The sequence below is a fragment of the Penaeus chinensis genome, chromosome 17 (assembly GCF_019202785.1).
Source record: "Penaeus chinensis breed Huanghai No. 1 chromosome 17, ASM1920278v2, whole genome shotgun sequence".
Taxonomy (NCBI): Eukaryota; Metazoa; Arthropoda; class Malacostraca; order Decapoda; family Penaeidae; genus Penaeus; species Penaeus chinensis.
Window position 1 is genome coordinate 11,878,370 of NC_061835.1, and position 22,500 is coordinate 11,900,869.

Genomic DNA, 22,500 nt, shown 5'->3' on the forward strand with positions numbered 1-22,500 from the left:
TTCTTCTTCCTCTTATTTCTCTTCTTTCTCCTCCTCTTCCTCTTTCTCCTCCTCCTCTTCCTCTTTCTCCTCCTCCTCTTTCATCCCTAACCTACTTCCTCCTTCTGCCCCATCCTCCTCCTTCACTTTCTGCACTTATATAAGAATCTGTATGTGATATGAGAACCTACTGTATTCTTTCCCCTTCCCACCCTCCTTCTCTTCCTCCTCCTTCCTCTTCCTATTCTTTTCCTTTTTCTTCTTCTTCTTTTTCTTCTGTCTTCTTATTCTTCTCATCCCCCTCTTCCCCGTTCTTCTTATTTTCCTCTTCTTCCTCTTCTTCCTTCTCCTATTTCTACTTCTCGTTTTCCTTCTCTCCCTCCTCCTCCTCCTTTTCCTCTTTCTCCACTTCCCTCCTCCTCCTCCTCCTCCTCTTTCCCTTCTTCTCCTTCTCCTCTTTCTTCTCTTCCCCTTCTCCTTCTTCTCCCCTTCTCCTTCTCCTCCTTATTTTCTTTCTCCTTCTTCTTCTGCTTCTCCTCCTTCTTCTCCTTCTCCCCTTCTGCTTCTCCTCCTTCTTCTCCTCCTTCTCTCCTTCTTCCCTTCCCCTTCTCCTCCTTCTTCCCCTTCTCTTCCTTCTCCCCTTCCCCTTCTCCTTCTTCTCCTTCCCTTACCCAGGAGACGTTTGGCATGTTTACACGTCAAATTTAGGGCAGTCCGCGTTCCTGTGCTGGGTATGTGTTCGATTGGGTGTCCTAGATCTGCCTTCAATCTTTTCAACTATCAGCTTGCCTATGCCTGTTGTTCGTTATGTGAGGTTATTTCTGTAATATTATGTATGTTGTTTGATTTGTTTGTTTATCTGTAGGTCTGTCTGTCTGCTTAATTTGTTTTGTTCGTTGGCGAAGAATGAGGATAAAGTTTCGGACGATGTGGTCATGGGATATGATCGCTCAATCTAATGCGTTTGTGTTTAATGTTCATTTTCTTTTCCTGTTGTGATTTTTATAATTATTCTTGTATTTTCTTCTCATTCTCCTTCGTCAAAGAATTTTGCGAATCCTGGAATAAATCTCTTAAATGTCCCCTCTCTCTTTTATTTCGTCCAATTTCTTCTTGTTTTCCCCCTTATTATTCAAAAAACAACTTAGAACTGCTTCAGATGCATATAGATATATCTGTCACATGTCTCATAAATTCACAATGCATCGTAAACAGAAAACACATCAGAGAATTAATATATATACATATATGTGTGTGTGTGTGTGTGTGTGCGCGTGTGTGTGTGTGTGCGTGTGTGTGTGTGTGTGTGTGTGTGTGTGTGTGTGTGTGTGTGTGTGTGTGTGTGTGTGTGTGTGTGTGTGTGTAATGATAATAAAAACCATAACACTACCAACAGCAATAATAATAGAAATAATAACAATAATAGCCGTTAACAGGAAACCTTGATTTCTCGAAAAAGATCGCAGAGATCAGAGAAGAGCCTTAGACGTCGCTTCATAAAACACGATCTATTTATAAGCAAAAGTGTTTGCAAGTCCAGCCAAACTTTCCGGGCCAACATGAACGCCATAGAAAACAACTTAACCTGCGCACTTTAGAGACAAGAGAGACACTTCTCAACTTTCTTGAGATTGGGAGAATGATTGTTGTTTTTCTTTAGACTTTGAAGTGGGGGGAGGGGGGGAATTATCAGCTTATGTGGCTGTCTCGCGGGAGATTTTATCATTGTTCGTGCCTATAGAGGCGGAGAATGATTTTTTTTTTTTTTTTACGTGCTGTGGAGTGTTGGGGGAATGATCATTTTATGGCTCTGTATAATTTTGTTTCGTCTTTGAAGATTTGAGGAGTTACCATTCTCATTTGAAGTGGTTGGATTTATTTTTAAGCGTGTGAATTTATCTTTTGACTTTGGAGTATTTCTCGAAAGGAATGCTGTATGACCGTAGTCATATGTCAGCTACAATGTCGTGACGTCACCGATGTCATTTCTCAGATGTTATACAACGACAGTGCTCCGAGGTCATAGAATCAAACCTATAAAATTCAATGTGAAACCACTTTATTACAGTGTATGGCGAGGGAATCATTGAGTAAATGGACGTTTCAGTCATATAGCTTAAATAGAGTCTATGATTAGGCAAGGATCAATGGAAGCTTTGTCATGGCAGATTAATACTTGTGACAAGTATGACGGCGTATGAGAATGGCGAACAACAGATGCCTTTAGTGCATGGGTATGGCAAACTTAGCGGATCTGTAAGTCTTGCTGATGAAGAATCCTTTTGCCCGCAAAATTAGCGTTGTCTTTCGCCATAAGTGTAAATCTTGACACACATACTCACACAATATATATATATATATATGTATATATATATTGTGTGTATGCAAATTTCTAATCCCTAGAAGAGTTTGGGCTTTAAATGTGTAGTTCGTCAAGTTGGAAGATGTTTGAACCTCGATCTTTCACCGTTCTCTTTCTGTCCCCATCACCTTCCCTCTCCCTCTTCTCCCTTCTTGTCTTTCCTTCCTCCTAAAAAGCAGCAGCAAATCGTGATGCACGCAAACAGCTTTGTTGACTTTGCTGACGACTCCCCGCCAAGAGCAAGAACCCAGAAAGGTTTCATCGGGGGATTTTTACCTCTATGCCCCACTCACACAAGGCTGGCTTTCCTTCGCGCATTCATTTCCCTTGTAGTATTGTCGGAGTCCTGGGCTTAAGGTTAGATCAAGGAAAACGTGTTTGTGTAATAAAGTGACCCGCTGGCTGAAACACCAAGGGGGAAATAAGACTGACGAATTGATTAACCTGGCACAGATTCAGGTATATTATTTCGTCTTATTTTTTCCGTATTTTGCTTTTATGTTTATCTGTGTCGTTATTCCTATATTGTTTATGTGTCAGATCGTTTTTTTCTTCTTTTGTTCATAGAGTCTAACAGCCATATAAGCATATTTTCGATAATTCTAAGTCGTTTAACTGGCTGAATATACATTTCGAAAGTCTAATGTTACCAGCGAAATATGGAGCAACGAAAATATTGTCACGAAATATCAAACAAAAACATATTAGATTTTCCTTCGAATTTCAGACGTGAAAAGGTTGAGAAATATCACAAACTTGAAAGTCCGTGAAATATCTTTATAATACACACAATAAGATGAAACCATTATAATATATGAATTATAGGTATAACATGTAAGATAGAAACTTGATATTACAGAGGAGAAATTTAATGATATAACCGTAATATAAAATATAATGATGACAACAAAATATAAACTTAACTCTTATTATAAAGACATAATTACACATAAGATAGCAAAAAAAAAAAAAAAAAAAAAAAAAACACAACGTCACATAAAAAATACACATAATAATACTATACATAATACTTTAAAGTGTAAACATAAATATATAAAAACAGAAACACACTAATATAAAACAAGATACGGTAAATTCTCTAAATTACAAACCATATACATAAAATATACTGGGAATGCTAATCTGAATGTAAGGCTCTAGTGCATGTGAATGATAACACACAGCTGGAAACTGTAATGGTATTAATGGGATAAGTAACATGTATGACTCTTCGCTCTTGTGTTGTAGTTGAAAATCCATCAGAACGGATTATGAAATTTCCATTTGTTTCTCTTTCCCTCTGTACATTATCTCTTTCTCTCTCTTCCGTTTTCTTTTCTTTCTCTCTCTCTCTCTCTCTCTCTCTCTCTCTCTCTCTCTCTCTCTCTCTCTCTCTCTCTTGCCCTCGCTTTTGCTTCTCTATACATTCGTGTATTATTATTGTGTGACAAATCTCTGCCATATATATAGTATATTTTTCTAGTAGTTTTTGTAGTTTTTTTTTTGTTTTGCAATATTTCCTTTTTTTTAAAAGAAACTAGATTTTTTTAAAAACTATGATAAATTGTGTTATAGATGCTATTTCTATACTATTCACCATTGCTATCTTTTTGAGCTAATATTTCTTAGTTTCAATTTGAGTCAATAGCCCATTCAATTAGTGTATGAGTTTGAGCTTTATTGCCCCTTTTCAATCCGGATATGTGTCTTTCTCTTGTCTTTTATTAATACTTGGTCACTGTTTTTTTCTTTACAGGGAATAAAAGTTTCTCCAAGACCGCCAAAATGCCTCAGAAACCCAGAAGAAAGAGAGTTAGTATTTTATTTTAAGTTAAGAGTTTGTTAATATAAAAATAAAAAAACATTCATAACACGATTGTTTAACCAAATGTTTTTAATATGGTTTCTAAATGCTATGGGATCGCATTACGAAAGGTTTCTCGACTTTCTTTTGTTTTTGTGTTCGTGTTCTGTTTTTTATAATGTCGATGTTTTATTTTCATTTTTATTTTATCTCAGATGTGTATTTCAAAATATATTCTAAAGGGACAATGAAAATAATTGTGTATTCCTGTATTGTAATAACTTGACAAAACTGAAACAAGATTTCTTGTCGTCTGAAATAGATACAGAAATCTATAATGGAATAACAAGATTTATTCATGTGAAATTAACTGGCATTCTAAACTTTTATCATTATCTATCACTTTCATTATCATTAATGGTCATTTGTATCATTATCATTATTGGTCATCTGTATCATTATCATTATTGGTCATCTGTATCATTATCATTATTGTTGACATTATGGTCATTGGTAACATCAACATTTACTGTATCAAATTTATATCAAATTTACTATAACATTTCGTATACGATTACTTTTACATTTACAACTACTGTTACTATATTACTTTCAGCTATATTATACACATATATTTTTTTGCATACATACATATATATATATATATATATATATATATATATATATATATATATACATATACATATGCATATACATATACATACACACATATATATATCGTATGTATAATATTTATAGTGTAATTATAGATACGACACGTGGGAGTTTGAAAGAGATACGGTAAGGTTGGCAGGCCTTGCACGATGCTGTTATTTTTAATAGATTTCTATTTCCGCTCCACATTCCAGTTGGGAAAAAATAAACATATAAATAACCACGCATTCCTTATACACTATGAACGACGAATTCCTTGAAACAGAGGTAATTAATGATTTGTTCTCTAATGAAAAACAGGTGAAATGTGTCTTAACAGGAGAGACGTGTATTGTAGAAGACACGGGGCGTGAAAGTAAAGGTATTTCTCTCCTGGGTGACTCATCGGTTAGGAGGAGGGAAGGGGAGGATGGTGGGAGGAGAGGGGGGAAGGGAGGGAGAGGAGAGAAGAGAGAGGAAGGGAGGGAGAGGAGAGAGGGGAAGGGAGGGAAGGAGAGGAGAGAGGGGAAGGGAGGGAAGGAGAGAGGAGGGAGGGGAGGATGGAGGGAGGAGAGAGGGGAAGGGAGGGAAGGAGAGAGGAGGGAGGGGAAGGGAGAGAGGAGAGAGGGGAAGGGAGGGAGAGGAGAGAGGGGAAGGGAGGGAAGGAGAGAGGAGAGAGGGGAAGGGAGGGAGGGAGAGGAGAGAAGGGAAGGAAGGGAGGGAGGGAGAGAGGAGAGAGGGGAAGAGGAGGGAGAGAGAGGAGAGAGAGAGAAGAGAGGGGAAGGGAGGGAGGGGAGAGAGGAGAGAGGGGAAGGGAAGGGGAAGGATAGAGGGAGGAGAGAGGGGAAGAGGAGGGGAGAGAGAAGAGAGGGGAAGGGAGGAAGGGGAGAGAGGAGAGAGGGAAAGGGGAGGGGAGGGCTGGATGGAGGGGAGAGAGGAGAGAGGGGAAAGGGAGAGAGGAGAGAGGGGAAAGGGAGAGAGGAGAGAGGGGAAAGGAAGGGAGGGAGGGGGGAGGGGAAGGGAGGGAGGAATGCAATTTGAGGAATTTGAAGGTGAGAAGGTTTTAGAATCGGGATGAGGAGGGGGAAGGGGGGAGGGGGGATATTTTAGGGAAGGGAATGTCGTTTATCTCTTTCGGTCTTGTGTGTGTGTGTGTGTGTGTGTGTGTGTGTGTGTGTGTGTGTGTGTGTGTGTGTGTGTGTGTGTGTGTGTGTGTGTGTGTTTGTCTATGTGTTTGTGTGTGTATGTGTGCGTGTACGTTCGTATATATAAATATATTTGTGTGTGTATGTGTGTGAATCTATTTAAGTAAATGCATTTGTGTGTATGTCTGAATGTATTTGTGCGTATATATGTATCTATGAATGCATTTGTTTGTGTGTCTGTGTACGTGTGAATGTATTTGCTTTTTAGATTTTTTTTCTTGGTGAGATATGTGAGAGTATATGAATATATTTGTATTGGATTGTTAACACAAAGAGCGATAGATAAATAGATACATACAAAAATGCATAGACATATGTGACACAAAGACATAGATCTTTGCATATCTACATAAAAAAGGTAGACAGATAGGGACTAATATATTTATCTACATATAAACAAAGAATAATAATAATAATATGGTTCAACAAAGATCTCATTCTCTCTCCCTCTCCCTCTCTCTTCCTCTCTCTCTTTCCCCTTCTACATCCCCCTCCCCCTCTCCTTTTTCCCTCCCCCTCCCCCACCCCCTTTTCCATCCCCCTCTCTCTCTCTCTCTCTCCCTCTTTCTCCTTCCTTCTCCCTCTCTCCCCCTCTTCCTTTCTCCTTCTCTCTCCTTCTCCCCCTTTCCCCACTTCTTCCTTCCCTTCTCCCTCCCTCCTCCTCTCTCTCTCCCTCTCCCTCTCCCCACTTCTCCCTACCCCTATCTATCCTTCCCTCTCTCTCTCTCCCTCCCCCTCCCTCCCTCCTCCTTCCCTCTGTCTCTCCCCTTCTCCTTCCCTCTGTCTCTCCCCTTCTCCCTCCCTCCCCCTCCCCCCTCTACCCACCTCTCCCTCCCCCCTCTCTATACTTCCCTCTCTCTCTCTCTCCTCTCCCTCCCTTCCTCCTTCCTTCCCCCTCTCCCTCTCTTCTCCCCACTTCTCCCTCCTCCTTCTTTATCATTCCCTCTCTCTCTTCCCCTCTCCCTTCCTCCCTCTCTCCTTCCCTCTCTCCTCCTTCATTCCCCCTCTCCCTCCCTCCCCTCCCCCTCTCTATCCTTCCCTCTCTCTCTCCTCCTCTCCCTCCCTCCCCCTTCCTCTTCTCCTTCCCTCTGTCTCCCCCTCTCCCTCCCTTCTCCTTCCCTTCTCCTTCCCTCCCTCTCTCCCCCTCTCCCTCCCTCTCCCTCCCTCCCTTCTCCTTCCCTCTCCCTCCCTCTCCCCCTTCTCCCTCTCTTTAACATTATCAACTCCTATGAACGCCTTCCCAAGAAATTCTTTACCGTCACAACTATTCGCAAAGTCTTACAGTAGGACACAAAAATAACCGCGACTCTCACCTTTGCACCCGCGTCTACCTGCTAGTGTTTTTAATAGCTACATGAGGTCGGGAATTATGCGCTATTTGTACCTTTTGCTTGTTGTCTCAGAGTAACAAGGTGGTTTAAATTTCCTGCTTGTGGGGCTATAATGTCTGGCTATCCTTCTTTCCTCTCTAAATCTCTATTATTTGTTTCTATGTATGTATCTGTCTATTTCTATCTGTTGATTTGTCTATCTTTCTAATTGTTTCTATCTATCTTTTTTTCTATGTATCTATCTTTCTAATTGTTTCTATCTATCTTTTTTTCTATGTATCTATCTTTCTTTCAATATACCTGCTTTTATCTATGCTACTTTCTTTGTTATCTATTTTCATCGCTAATTCATAGAGTTGTGTATCTGTCTTCCTACTTAGTAATCTATCTGACAGGGTATCTGTTAAATTGTCTGCCTAATTATTTTTTTTTCTTAACAGTCTATCCATCTGTCTACCATTCTTGATAGATACATCTATCTATCTTTCCCCTACTCTTTCCCCCCCCTTTTCGTCCCCCTCTCTCCCTCTTCCTCTCTTCCCCCTCTCTCCCTCTCCATCTCCCCCCCCCCCCTCTCTCTCTCTATCCAACCTCTATCTCTCTCTCCCTTTCCTCCTCCCTCGCTCCCTCTCCCGCTCGTCTCCCTCTTTCCCTCTCCCTCTCATTCCTCCTCTCTTCCTCTTTCTCTCTTCCCCCTTTCTCCCTCTCCCTCTATTCCCCTCTCTCCTTCTCCTCCTCTTCCCCCTCTCTCCCTCTTTCTCTCTCTCTATCCCCCTCTCTCCCTCTCACTCCCTCTCTCTCTCTCCTCCCCCTCTTTCCCTCTCCCTCTCCTCCCCTCTCACCCTCTCCCTCTATCCTCCCCCCCTCATTCTCCCTCTCCCTCTCATCCATTTATATAATCATCCATCACATTCTCAGACCCGCAAAAACGGACACGCGCCACCTTCACCCACCCGATTTCACGTGTCCCTTTCACGTGTCCCTTTCACGTGGTCTGCGCTAACTGCATTAGAACAGGAGGCGCAGTTGGCGTGAACATGGAAATGGGAGGAGGGGAGGGGAGGGGAGAGAGGGGGAGGAGGAGGAGGGAGGGGGAGAGAGAGGAGGAAGGCGAGAGGAGGAAGGGACAGGAAGGGGAGAGGAGGGAGGGGCAGGAAGGAGAGAGGAGGGGGGGCAGGAAGGAGAGAGGAGGAGGAAGGGGTAGAGAAAGGGAAATGGGAGAGGAGGAAGGGATAGGAAGAGGAGAGGAGGGAGAGGGGAAAGGAGGAGGACAGGAAGGAAGGAGGGATCGTAGTGATAGGAGGGAGGGGGGAGAGGGGAGAAGAGGAAAAGCAGGAAGGGGGGAGGGGGAAAGGAGGAAGGTATTGTAGGGGGGGAAAGAGGATAAGAGAGGATAGCGTATGTAGGGCAAGAGAGGGATGAGACCGTAGAAGGGGGATAGGGAGGAAGGGAAGAAGAGGGGCATAGGATAGGGGTAAAGGAGGAATTGGGGGAAATAAGGGGAGAGTAGGGAATAGAGGGAAAAGAGCGTAGAGGAGGAAAAAGGAACTGGAAGAGATAGAATAGGATAAGACAGGAGAAGGGGAGGGAAGGGGAAAATGGAAGAGAGAGAGAGGTGGGGATAGGACAAAGGAGGGGAGTATAAAAGAAAAAAGAGGGGAGGGAAGTGAGAAGTCTAAGATTAGTGAAGATAGAATAAGAGAGGAGGAAGAAGAAGGGAGATCAGTACATTTAGAAGAAGGAAAAGAGAAAGAGGAGAGAGTGGAGAGGGGAGGCCAGGAGGGAAAAGGAGTAAAGAGGGGAGATAGACAGGGAAGAACTGGGTCTTAAATAAGGGAAGAGGGGAGAAGGGGAGAAGGGGGGAGGGGAGGGGAGGGGAGAGGAAGGGAGGGGAACAGGTGCCAGTGATGAGGTAAAATGATGTAGTCTGGCACTTCGGAAAATGTATGGTACTGAGGCATGACTATACATAGAGGTGTGTGGAAGGAATTTCCTCTGGGACCGCGGGCGCTGCGTGCTAGGAGAGGGGCTCGTGTGTGTGTGTGTGTGTGTGTGTGTGTGTGTGTGTGTGTGTGTGTGTGTGTGTGTGTGTGTGTATGTGTGTGTGTGTGTGGAGAGGGAGAGAGAGAGAGAGAGAGAGTGAGAGAGAGAGAGAGAGAGAGAGAGAGAGAGAGAGAGAGACAGAGACAGAGAAAGACAGAGACAGAGACAGATTGAGAGGTAAGAAGTAAAAGAATGTGGACGTGTATATGTGACTGTATGTGTGAGGGAAGTTGTCGTCTGTATATTAGGGAGAAGGAGAAGGTTGTATTCGTATGTGTAGAATAGCGCTGTTTGTGTGTAGGGAATAGAGATTATGTGTGAATGTGTTGAAGGATGCTGTGGAATTGTGTGGCTGTTTGTTGTGTCTTTATTGGAATGAGTTGTTTGTTGTTGTTGTGTGTGAGTCGTTTGTTGTCGAGAATTTCTTTTTTTTTTTTTTTTTTTTTTTTTTTTTTTTTTGGTATGAGTGTTTTCTTCGTATAGGATGGAGGTGATTGGAAATAAAATCTAAACATACGTACTCTAACCACGTCCCATTCAAAACAAAAATAAGATACAGTCGAAATACGTATCCGAAAATCTATTAATTCTCTAAAATCTATCAAAAATCTTACCTCAGTTCTATCTATCTCTCCTACTGTGTTGTATAGTGATAGCGTTCTCGTCTGGGAATCTGGCTGACCCGCGTTCAATTCACGCACCGCCAGTGGAACGTAACCCCAGCCATTCCTTGCACACAGAGGGGAATTTAGAAGCAAAATGAAACAGACAGCCTGTCACACCGAGCATAACCATTGTAACAAATGGAATAAAACTAAATTATATTACAATTGTATTATGTATGTTATACTATATATTCTGGAATACCTTTATCGTCCATAGAGAATCCAAAGAAAGGCTTGTTACAAGAAATGCTGAGAATGAGAAAAAAACGAATATTTCTTCGTCGAGAGATGGAAGGAGGAGGAAAGAAAGGGAGAAACTGAGCAAAAGAATTTCTTAATAACGCTGAATCTTAAAAGTCGACTTGAAAGAAAGGGGAAGGAAAGAACGATTGATAAAGAAGAAGGTAAAAAGAGAGAGACAGACAGACAGACAGTAACAGAGACAGACAAACAAAGAGAAAGAGAATAATAATTAAATAAAAGCACTACCCCCATTCAGAAATATGAAAATAAAAAAATAGAAAACATATTCATTAATCTCCGCTGTTTTGAAGCCAAAAACGATTTGCTATGAAGAAGAAAGGGGAACGTTTAACGCTTAAACATATTATTTATAAATCTAAAAAAAATCTTAAACCAGTGAACCAAGATAAATACGAGAGAGTGAGAGATGGAGAAGAGAGAGAGAGAGTGAGAGAGAGAGAGAGAGAGAGAGAGAGAGAGAGAGAGAGAGAGAGAGAGAGAGAGAGAGAGAGAGAGAGAGAGAGAGGCAGAGGCAGACAGACAAAGAGGAGATGATAAGGTAAGGAAGACAGGTGAAAACATAAGAACAAAAGAAATAAAATAAACAATAAAGAAGGAATATAGGAGACAACAAAAGAGTAAATTGGAGAAGTGACCATGAAAGATATAAATAGAATAAAAATTTAATTAAAAAAAGTTTAACCCAAAAACTCTAATCGACACACAGTCTGATAGATAGATAGATAGATTCAAAAACAGTCATCCACGCATCCAAGCGTACATACCACGAATCTATCCAGACATCTTTATCTAAATGCTACCGTCACTCTAAAATCTATGCCCCTAGTATCGATCAGCCCATTCTAAAATCACACCTTCTAGAAAATATTTGTTTATTTAGAAACCTTAAAAATATATGTCTGCTTTGAGCTATCTGTTACGGAGAGGAAGGAGGCTCACAAAAGTAAATAGTTTTCTAAAGAAGGTGAAGGAAAAAAATCTTACGGGGCAACCAAGACAAACAAGTGCGAGAGAGCGAGAAAAAGGGAGGGAGGGAGGGGGGGAAGGAAGGAGGGGGGGAAGGGGGAGAAGAGAGAGAGAGAGAGGGAGAGGGAGGAAGTGAGAGAGAGAGAGAGAGAAGAGAGAGAGAGAGAGAGAGAGAGAGAGAGAGAGTGAGAGAGAGAGAGAGAGGGGGGGTGGGAGGAGTGAGAGTGAGAGAGATTGAGAATAAGACAAAGAGGTGGATATAAGACAGAAAGAGAGGAAGAAATCGAAAGAAACAGAAAAAGAAAAACAAGAAGAGAGGGACGGGTTAAAAAAACGTGAAAGAAGGAAAGAGAAACAGAGAGATAAGAAGAAAAAAAACAAAGGCAAACGAAAGAAAGAAAGAAAAGACAAAGAGACTATTATAACCTTACGCGCCATAAGACGCAGCCCATAAACTCGGACGTAGTTTTAAAGTACTGCCAGAAGATACAACATTTCTTAAACACAAAGGACGAGTTCTAACTAGTCCTATCTCGTCATGAATTCTGCCCACACCTGAAAAGTCCTGTTTACGCCGGAAAGTTTTTGTTCATGAGCAGTGATTCTCAAGCTGGGATTTTTTTTTTTTTTTTTTATTCATTTATTTTTTTATTTATTTATCTATTTATTTATCGATTCATTTATTTATTTATTCATTTATTTATTTATTCATTTATTTATTTGTTTATTTTTTTATTCATTTATTTATTTATTTTTGAGGGGGGTAAGGAGGTAATTTTTAAAAGTAATTGTTCTTTGGAGTCATGCAATGTGCAATCAGAAATTAAGCATTCTAACAATTTTCATGACGATGTCGGGATAACAATGCCATTACCCATCATTTATTCTGGTGAAGGAGGAAGAAGAGAGAAAGAAAGAGAGTGAAGAAGGAAAAGAGAAAAGAAAAAAAAACGAAGAAACAGAAAACAAAAGAACATAGACTGAAAACACACAAACAAACCAAAAAAAGGATAACATTCCAAAATAGTTAAGGAAAAAAAAAACTCCATCCATTCAAACACAAACGTAAATAACGACTGACAATACATTCATTCATCCTCGCGATTCAAAAGCCGAAAGCTATTTGTAACGAGACAGAGAAAGAGACTAGGAGATTTCAACGCCAAAAGAACAAGAGGAAAAAAATGTCAGCGAGCCAAGATAAACGCCGGAGGAGGGAGAGGGGGGGAGAGGAGGGGGTGAGGGAGGGAAGGATGGAAGGAGGGAGAGGGGGGATGAGGGAGGGGAGGAGAGAGAGGAGGAGGCGTGAGGGAGGGAGATGGGGGACTGCAGGGGGGGTGAGGGAGGGAAGGGAGGAGGAGGGGGACGGAGGAGAGAGGAGGGGGTGAGGGAGGGAAGGAGGGAGAGGGGGGAGAGGGGGGGAGGAGAGAGAGGAGGGGGGAGGGAGGGAAGGAGGGAGAGGGGGTGAGGGGGGAAGGAGAGAGAGGAGGGGTGAGGGAGGGAGGGAGAGAGAGGGGGGGAGGGAGGGGAATGTGGTAGTGGGGGGGGGGGGTTGAATAAGAGAGAGGCAGTGAGAGAAAGAGAGGGAGAAATCGAAAAATTAAGATTTCTATTTCTCCAGAAATAGTATTATCATGCTATGATCATTATTATTGTTGTTGCTATGATAACAATGATAATAATAATAGTTATTACTATTATTATCATCACTATTATCAATATTATTTTTCTTATTGTTATTGTTATTATTATTCTCACTATTATTTTTAAAAAAAATTGTTGTTGCTTGTTATAATAATTATTAGTAGTAGCATTACTAATATCATAAACATTACTGTTACTACTACCATTATCATTGTTGTTATCATTGTTATATATCATTATGATTGTACCTATCATCTGCACCATGGAGTTTTGCAATTTTACATTTAAATCAGAATCACAATAGTTATTATAATAAAGACGTAATGTTAAGAAGTCTAATACAAGGCACCGGGCAGTCACAGACGAGGTCCGTGTACCGTGAATGAAGCTTCGAAACTCTCCTAACCGAAACAACGACGCATTATTTGGGTATTCGAGACAGAATTCGAAACATATTTTACAAGCGTTCCACCTGTGACTAACCATGTGTGTTCTACTTCTCTGAACCTTGACTTACCTTCGTGCATTAGCAGTCTTTTAGCCATTGCTTCTCTTGCATTAGATTGTCAAGGAGATACCAGTGTTGTTTGTTAACTATTTCGAGATGGTGAGTAATATGCATATCGAAAACGTAGATAAATATGCATGATATATGCATACAAATGTGATTGTGTATGTATGTGTGTGTGTGTGTGTGTGTGTGTGTGTGTGTGTGTGTGTGTGTGTGTGTGTGTGTGTGTGTGTGTGTGTGTGTGTGTGTGTGTGTGTGTGTTTGTTCACATACAAGCACAAGGTCCACTCTAAGTGGATAGCATATAAACGGGAACACTTCTACTTTACCGTCCGTTAAGTGACACAGAGAAATATATCCCGACCATCAGCAAATTCGAATAACTAAATGTAAGATAATAATTATGATAATAATAATAATAATAATAATAATAATAACGATTTTCCCATATATCTCACTTTTTGCCATTCTATCCCGACTGGCGCCACGGGCTGGATTAATGGTGAGTGAGCTTATATACGGTGAATCATCTTATTCATGGTGCGTCATCAAGATCCTTACCGTGTATGGAGATCAGCTGATTCAGTCAGCTGATTTCGTCACACTGAGTCGACGTGACGGTAGGGACGGAATAGGAGAGAGACGAGGAGGTGGGAGGGAAAGAGAGAGAGGAGGAGGCAAAAAAAAAAAAAATAGAGAAAAGCAAAGAGAACGAAATAGAAGGAAAGAAACGAGTCAAGAAATACTTTGGGCTCCGATGTGACGTCAAGATGAGCGCCTGACGTCACACGGAGACATCATAATGGTAAGACCTTCATGTAGATTTGATAAGGACATCAGCTTTTCCAATCGCTGTCCATATAAGACTTGACAAGAAGGATGGTTCGCTCGGGGTTCTGTGTCAAGAAGTATCCGGCAATGAGGAGCATTGCAGTTATGGTTAGAATGGTAATGATTTCTAGTATCGGATAATTACTGCTGTTTTTATTTATTGAGTTAATTGCTATCATTATTATTGTTGTTAATTTTATTATTATTATTATTATTATTATATCGCCTCGACTAATTTTACATGGTCTTTTCTTCTCCTTCTTTCTCCCCCTTCCTTTTCCTTCTCTTCTTCGTCCCCTTCTTCTGTCCACTTAATTAAATCGATAACTCATATTTAACCTTTTCGCCGCAATACTTTATCCTAAGGTTGTATCCTAATCGCTGTATTTTGAATATGCCTCTAGTTTTCAATAAATAAATATTGTTTTATTATCATTATTATTGTTATTATTATCCTCATTCGAACCATCACCATCACTATAACCATCATCATCATCATCACTATAACCATCATCATCACTATAACCATCATCATCACCATCACTATAACCATCATCATCATCACTATAACCATCATCATCACCATCACTATAACCATCATCATCACTATAATCATCCTCATCATTGTTATTATTATCACTATCATGACTATTATTGCACATCATCATTATCACCATTCTTATCATGCCTTCCTGCCGTGGCCTTCCTACTGAGCGGCAGGGGAAAGGCAGGGTTGGAAGGGCAGCCACTCGAGGTAACGGTTTTCGCTTGCTCATTGAATGTTGTTGCGAGGGTGTTTGTGGTGGATAAACGGATTATCTTATTTTGCTGTTTTTATCGTGATCGTATTCGTCATTGTCGTTATCATCAACTTCATCTTCACTGTCCTCGTCCTCGTCCTCGTCCTCGTCATCATCATCATCATCATCATCATCATCATCATCATCATTATTATCATCATTGTCATCATCATCAACAACAACTTCATCTTCATCGTCATCGTCATCGTCGTCGCCATCCTCATCGTCATCATCATCATCATCATCATCATCATCATCATCATCATCATGAACAACAACTTCATCTTCATCATCATCGTCATCAATTTTATCTTCATCTTCATCAATATCCGCCTCATTATTATCATTATACTGTTGATCGTGACGCCATACTTTATATTAATAATATTAAGATGAAACAAACTTAAATAATAAGAAAAAAAAGAAGAAAAGAACAAGAATAGACGCATAAAAAAATAAAAGCACTACTTAAAGGAAAAATCGAACATCGCATGCACACGCAAAATCCGATCGAATACCTTATGATTGAGTTTCGAAACAAGCTCTCGGTCGATGCTCGATAATCCAATCCTTTTCTTGAAGTTATTTTCCCGCCAGATTACTCACGTGGCCCGGGCGTCTCGTTGGCGCATTCTTGGCTTCGGAAATGTGTGTGCGTTTATGTTTGCGTGTACGTGTGTGTGTGCTTGTGTGGCTGTGTGTCTATGTGTGTGTGGTTGTGTGTGTCTATGTTTGCGTGTACGTGTGTGTGTGCATGTGTGTCTATGTGTGTGTGGTTGTGTGTCTATGTTTGCGTGTACGTGTGTGTGTGTGCTTGTGTGTTTGTGTGCTTGTGTATCTATGTGTGTGTGCTTGTGTGTTTGTGTGCTTGTGTGTGTCTATGTTTGCGTGTACGCGTGTGTGTGCTTGAGTGTTTGTGTGCTTGTGTATCTATGTGTGTGTGCTTGTGTGTGTCTATGTTTGCGTGCACGTGTGTGTGTGTGTGTGTGTGTGTGTGTGTAGGTATGTGTGCTTGTCTGTGTGTGTGTGTGTGTGTGCATGTTTGTGCATGTACGAGTGTGTTTATATTTGCGTGTTCGCACGTGTGTATAAGAGAGAGAGAGGGGGAGAGCGAGGACACGTGTCTGTATCCACGTTTACATAACCATCCGCGTACTGTGTATGTGTTTATATACAATAGGTGTGTGTCTGTGTACGTGCAACTGTGTGCTTACATGTGTGTTTGTGTGTAGAAGTACCTTTTGGCAGCGAATTCGAGAGGAACTTCTGACGTTGCGCTTTGCTCTCCTCTTTCGTTATCGTCCCTCTCCTTCGAATACTTGTTGTTGTTATTCTTATTTTTATTTTTTTGTTGTTGGCATTGTTATTGTTAGTATTATTGTTAACTTATGATGTTATTATTGTTATTATTGTATTTTATGGTATTATTATTATCATTAGTATTGGTATTGTTATTATCATTATTATAATTATTTCTCTTATTATCAATTTGCGTGTTTTCACTGTCATTATTATTTTCATTCTTCTCATTATTATTGTTGTTTTTATTGTTATTGCCATTGCCAGTATCAGCATCATTGTCATTATCATTATTATTATCATAATCATCACCATCACCATGTTCATTATTATCAGTGTTATTATTATCATCCTCATTGTTATTGTTGTTATCATTATTATTTTTATTATTTTTACTATTTTTATTATCATTATCATTATTATCATTATCACTATCACCATCACTATCTACTATTGTTTTTGTTTTTGGCTTTGCTGTTAAAATCATTATCAATAATATATTTGTTTTTGTTGTTATAATCATTATCATTAATATTGTTTACTCTCATCATCATCATCATTACTATCATAATTTTTTATCATTATTATCATCATTATTACTATCATAATTTTTATCATTATCATTATCACCATTATCATCTTCTTTTTTTAGATTATTGTTGTTATACTGGATTTAGAATAAACTATTATTTTCATTTGTTCTTGTTCTTGTCACTATCATTATTATTGTCATTATTCCTGTCATCATTTTGAGCAGTTTTATTATTATTTCTTGATCGATGGTTGATTTGTTCTTGATATCATTAGCAATGATTGATGATGTTGATATTACCATATATATTGTCAGTATTAATTTTACTGCCAGAACCTTCACTTTCGTTGTTATTTATCAGTAACAATAGTGTTATCACAGTTATAATTAGCATTGGTAGTGTTATCGTTTCTATGGGCATACGCGGCATTAACATATTTTATTTATGGTTATAGTTATAGTAATGTTATCAATGTCATTTACGTCATCGGCCCTTCGAGTTTTTTTTCTCTCTCTCTCTCTCTTTCTCTCTATCTATCTATCTATCTATCTATCTCCCTTCCCCCATGCCTCTTCTCCCCTTCCCCTACGCTATCCTCCTCCTTCTCCTCCCCACCCCCTCCCCCTCCCCCCTTTTCCTCCCCACCTCATCCCCCTCCTCCCTTCTCCCTTCTCCTCCCCACCCCCTCCCCCTCCCCATTCTCCTCCCCCCCTCCTCCCCTTCTCCTCCCTATCCCCTCCCCATCCCCCCTTCTCCTCCCCCCTCCCCCTTCTCCCCATCCCCTCCACCCCCCTTTTCCTCCCTACCTCCCCCCTTCTACCTCTTCCCCCTTCTCCCTTTTCCTCCCTTTCTCGCCCTCTCCCTCTTCCCCCTTCTCCCTTCTCCTCCCTCTTCCCCCTTCTCCCTCCCCCGCCGCCCTTCTCCTTTCTCCCTCTCCCTTACCCCCCTTCATTCCACCCTTGGCCAAACAAAGCCACGATAAGGAACTTGGCACAGTGCCTCTTCAGTGCCTTACCGCGATAAGCATTGCACCACAGGTCACCGTAAGACGCTATAGAAAGGGGAGGCAAGACTAATACAACCCAGCGAGTAGTAGAGGTTATGTATGGTGTTGAGAAATAGTGCTCGGTATGGTGATGAGATAGTGTTTTGGTATGCATGGTGTTATGGCAGTTTATGGTGGGTGAAGTGTGTATGGTGTGTGGTATTTAGGTGGTATTGTACAGTCGTGTAGGGTGTCCGAATGGTGTATAGTGTTAGGAGATTCTTTTATGTATGGTGTTGTAGATACTACTAGCAAGAATGTGTAATTTGATTGGTAGAATGCAATTTCATTTGCAAGAATAGAGTATTTAGATATCTATATATAAGCTAACTGCAAGAATGTCTAACTTCATCGCAAATGGTATAATTTCACTCGAATGACATAGACCCTCACTGCAGGCGCATATATAATTTGAATAATATATGGCACGGTGAATTTATGATACAAATAATATATGATCTCACTGAAAAGATATATCATTTGGAGAATATAAAGAGCTGAAGAAAATGATTTCATTGCAAGAGTGTATCTCATTGCAGGACTATTTTTAAAGATGCAGAATATGACTTCATTGCAAGAGAAGCATAAAATGAGGAACATAATTTCAACAGGAGAATGAATAATCGCGTTGCAGGATGATTTATGATTTACAGAATTTAAGGAAGAGGATGAGGAGGAGGAAGAGGAAAAATTTAAGGAGAGATAATTTAATAGATATAACCTCGTTTTGGTTTTTTCTTTTCTTTTCTTTTCTTTTCTTTTCTTTTTTGATGAAGAACTTAAACCAGGAATTCATGATTTATCGAATATCTCATTGTAAGTATATAAACTTTATTTGATGAATGTATATTTTGAGGAATATCTAATTTTTAAAAAAATATACATATATAAGTTGATGTGTATTTGAGGAGAAACACGTGAGAGGGTCATGAGGGTGTACGGAAGCTTGGCACCCTCCCCGCAAGAGTGCCACCGAGCCCATAATGCCACGTGTCGGCGACAGGTGAGGGCGCGTGGAGGGAGGGACAGGGGGTGGACGGTGGGTGGAAATTAGTCGGGCGGAAGGGGAAGGAGGGAGGAGGAAGGGAGGAGTAGAGAGTGAGTGGGGTGGAGGGGAAGGAAGGAAGGAGGGAGGAAGGGCGGGGTAGAGAGTGAGTGGGGTGGAGGGGAAGGAGGGAGGGAGGAGTAGAGAGTGAGTGGGGTGGAGGGGAAGGAAGGAAGGAGGGAGGAAGGGAGGGGTAGAGAGTGAGTGGGGTGGAGGGGAAGGAGGGAGGGAGGAGTAGAGAGTGAGTGGGGTTGAGGGGAAGGAGGGAGGGAGGGAGGAAGGGAGGAGTGGAGAGTGAGTGGGGTGGAGAGGAAGGAGGGAGGGAGGGAGGGAGGAGTAGAGAGTGAGTGGGGTTGAGGGGAAGGAGGGAGGGAGGGAGGGAGGGAGGAGTAGAGAGTGAGTGGGGAGGAGGGGAGGGAGGGAGGGAGGGAGGAAGGGAGGAGTAGAGATTGAGTGGGGTGGAGGGGAAGGAAGGAGGGAGGGAGGGAGGAGTAGAGAGTGAGTGGGGTGGAGGGGAAGGAGGGAGGGATGGAGGGAGGAGTAGAGAGTGAGTGGGTTGGAGGGGAAGGAAGGAGGGAGGAAGGGAGGAGTAGAGAGTGAGTGGGGTGGAGGGGAAGGAGGGAGGGAGGAAGGGAGGAGTAGAGAGTGATGGGGTGGAGGGGGGGGAGGGAGAGAGGGAGGGAGGAGTGGAGAGTGAGTTGGGTGGAGGGGAAGGAGGGAGGGAGGAGGAAAGAGTGGGTAAGTGGAGGGGAAGGTAAGGAGGGAAGATGGAGGGAGGACGGCTGGGTGTGAGTGGGTGGAGGGGGAGTAGGGAGAAGGGAGAAGGATGCGAGAGTAGGTGGAAGAGGGAAGGGAAGAGAGAGAGAGAGAGGGAGAGGAGGTGGAGAATAGGGAGAAGGATAGAACGGAGAAGGGGATGGAAGGGAGAGGTAAAAAGAGTGAGAGTTGAGGTTAGAAATGAGATAGAAGGAGGGATAGACGAAGGGGGGAGAAAGAGAGGGGGTAGAGGGCGGAGGGGGGATAGGGAAAAGGGTGTGAAAGCGGGTCGAAGGAGGGAGGGAATGGAGAGAGAGATAGAAAGAGTGAGAGTTAAGGTTGGAAATAAGAGGGAGAGGGGGGGGGTGAGTGGGGGGGAGGAGCGGAGCAGAGGGCGAAAGAGGAAAGACAGAAACATGGAGATATTGAGAGACAATAGAAGGAAGAGATAGACTGAGATATGGCGTTATCGCTATCTTATATTCCATTGTTTTCATCATTTTTTTTTTTTTTTTTTTGTGTGTGTGTCTGAGTGTGTGTGTGTGTGTGTGTGTGTGTGTGTGTGTGTGTGTGTGTGTGTGTGTGTGTGTGTGTGTAAGTAAGTGAGTGAGTCAGTGTGTGTGTGTGTGTGTGTGTGTGTGTGTGTGTGTGAGTGAGTGAGTCAGTGTGTGTGTGTGTGTGTGTGTGTGTGTGTGTATGTGTGTACAGGTATTTACACGAAAATCACATACGTTTAAAACCGGTTACACCCTTCTCAACCCCGATATATCGACTTATTGCATGACGTTCCAAAACCCCAAAAAACGTATTAAGTGTCAATCAAAAAGGAGGGGGGGGGGGTATATAAGGAGTTTATGCCCGCCCTATTATTTTTCAAAAGATGGTTCTGGGATTGTTTAAGAAAATTCGATACTGGAGGAATTTACGTGAAATCTCTGAGAGCGGCAGCTTCGGGAATTCGTTTTTTGAAATTCTTTTCTTACTATTTTTTCTTGATTTTATTATTTTCATTATTCCTCTTCTTCCGTTTTTCTTCTTTTCTTTTTCTTCTTCTCCGTTCCTCTTCTTTTTCAATTTTTTTCCTCTTCGTATTTCATTTTCTTATTATCCTTCTTTTTTTTCTTTTTCTCCTCTTTCTCCTTTCTTCTTCTTTCTTTTTTCTCCTCCCCCTCTTCCTCCTTCTTCTCATTTCTTGTTCTTGCTTTTCTTCTTCCTTCTCCTCCTCCTCCTCCTTCTTCCTCTTTCTCCTTTTTGTCTTCTCCTCATTTCTTGTACTTGTTTTTCTTCCTTCTCCTTTCTCCTCCTTCTCTTCCTCCTCCTTGTTATTTTTTCTTCTTTCTTGTTCTTGCTCTTCTTCTTCCTTCTCCTCCTCCTCCTTCTCTTCCTCCTCCTTGTTATTTTTTCTTCTTTCTTGTTCTCGCTCTTCCTCTTCTTCTTCTTCTTCTTCTTCTTCTTCTTCTTCTTCTTCTTCTTCCCCACTGACATGTCTCTGGCCACGACGCTATCCTCGTACATCAAGCGCTAAGGCATTTTTTAAGACATATATTCACCGTTCGTGGGTTCCTTGTCCGTCAAGGTTACACAATGGGTTATAACCACCATTTGAAAATCCACGTGTTTCCCGCCTTTGCCAAGATCGGGTGACGGGTCCTCTTGAATTATCGAGATTTTTTTTTTCTCTCTCTCTTTCTCTCTCGCTCTCTGCATCGCTTTATATATTTTTATTTTTTGTTTTTTAGGTCAAGGTGTTCTTGTGGTGACATTGGGTTGTCAAATTTGTGTGTTTCTGTCTATCTGTCTGTCTTTCTCTCTCTCTCTCTCTCTCTCTCTCTCTCTCTCTCTCTCTCTCTCTCTCTCTCTCTCTCTCTCTCTCTCTCTCTCTCTCTCTCTCTCTCTCTCTCTCTCTCTCTCTCTCTCTCTCTCTCTCTCTCTCTCTCTCTCTCTCTCTCTCTCTCTCTCCACTCCTCCCCTCTCCTCTCTTTTCTCCTCTCTCTTCTCCTCTCCTCCCTCCTTGTCTCCCTCCCTTCCTTCCTTTCCTCTCCACTCCTCTCTTCTCTTCTCTTCCCCTCTCTTCTCTTCTCGTCTCTCTCTCTTTGAACCTTGATTTGACATGATACTTCTGTTCCCTCCAATTCTTGTTTTTATAAGTTACTGAATAATGATTCTGACTTGCGTGGAATTCTTGACTTGTTTTACTTACAGAAGTATAAGTGTGTCATTATATTCCCTGACATTTATATTATTAATGTTCAAAAAATGTGTATATACACACAAAAGCGAAAAGGATAATTCCTTACATGTTCCATATAATGAGACGATTTTGATGCCAAAATATGTATGTTTCTATATAAAGATATAAAATGCGTACATTATCTCATCTCTCTTCAAGTCAAATACAGAACACGGAGATAGTGTGACAGCGCCTTTACAGTCGATTAAGGTATTCAGCAAAAAAAAACAAATAATGATTACCTAACATTTGTGCTATAAACAGGTAAACAATAATAAAATAAATAAAACAAAAAACGTGCTTTCCATGCCATCAGTTCAAAATGTAAATTGATAATGCAAAGTAATTCAACTTTGCGTCGTCTCAAAATCGAATACACAAACCGGAGTTAAAGGTGGCGGCGCTTTTACAGCTGGTTAAGGTGTACACAAAGACCGGGAATTTATAGTCTACAACGGATAAGGCGTGACAGGCAAAGCGTGAATGACGTGAGGAGAAGGGAAAAAAAGAAAAAAAATGGAAAAAAAGAGGGA

General features: G+C 41.3%; 1 protein-coding gene across 1 annotated transcript in view; it reads left to right on the top strand.

Moving 5' to 3' along the window:
- The window catches only part of LOC125033961 (serine/arginine repetitive matrix protein 1-like), a 77,348-nt gene that overhangs the window by 16,901 nt on the left and 37,947 nt on the right, over positions 1-22,500 (top strand). The window contains exon 2 of the mRNA XM_047625560.1: positions 4,098-4,153. Within this exon, the coding sequence (XP_047481516.1) occupies positions 4,127-4,153 (27 nt within the window). The 5' untranslated portion in view covers positions 4,098-4,126. The remainder of the gene's footprint in view (positions 1-4,097; positions 4,154-22,500) is intronic.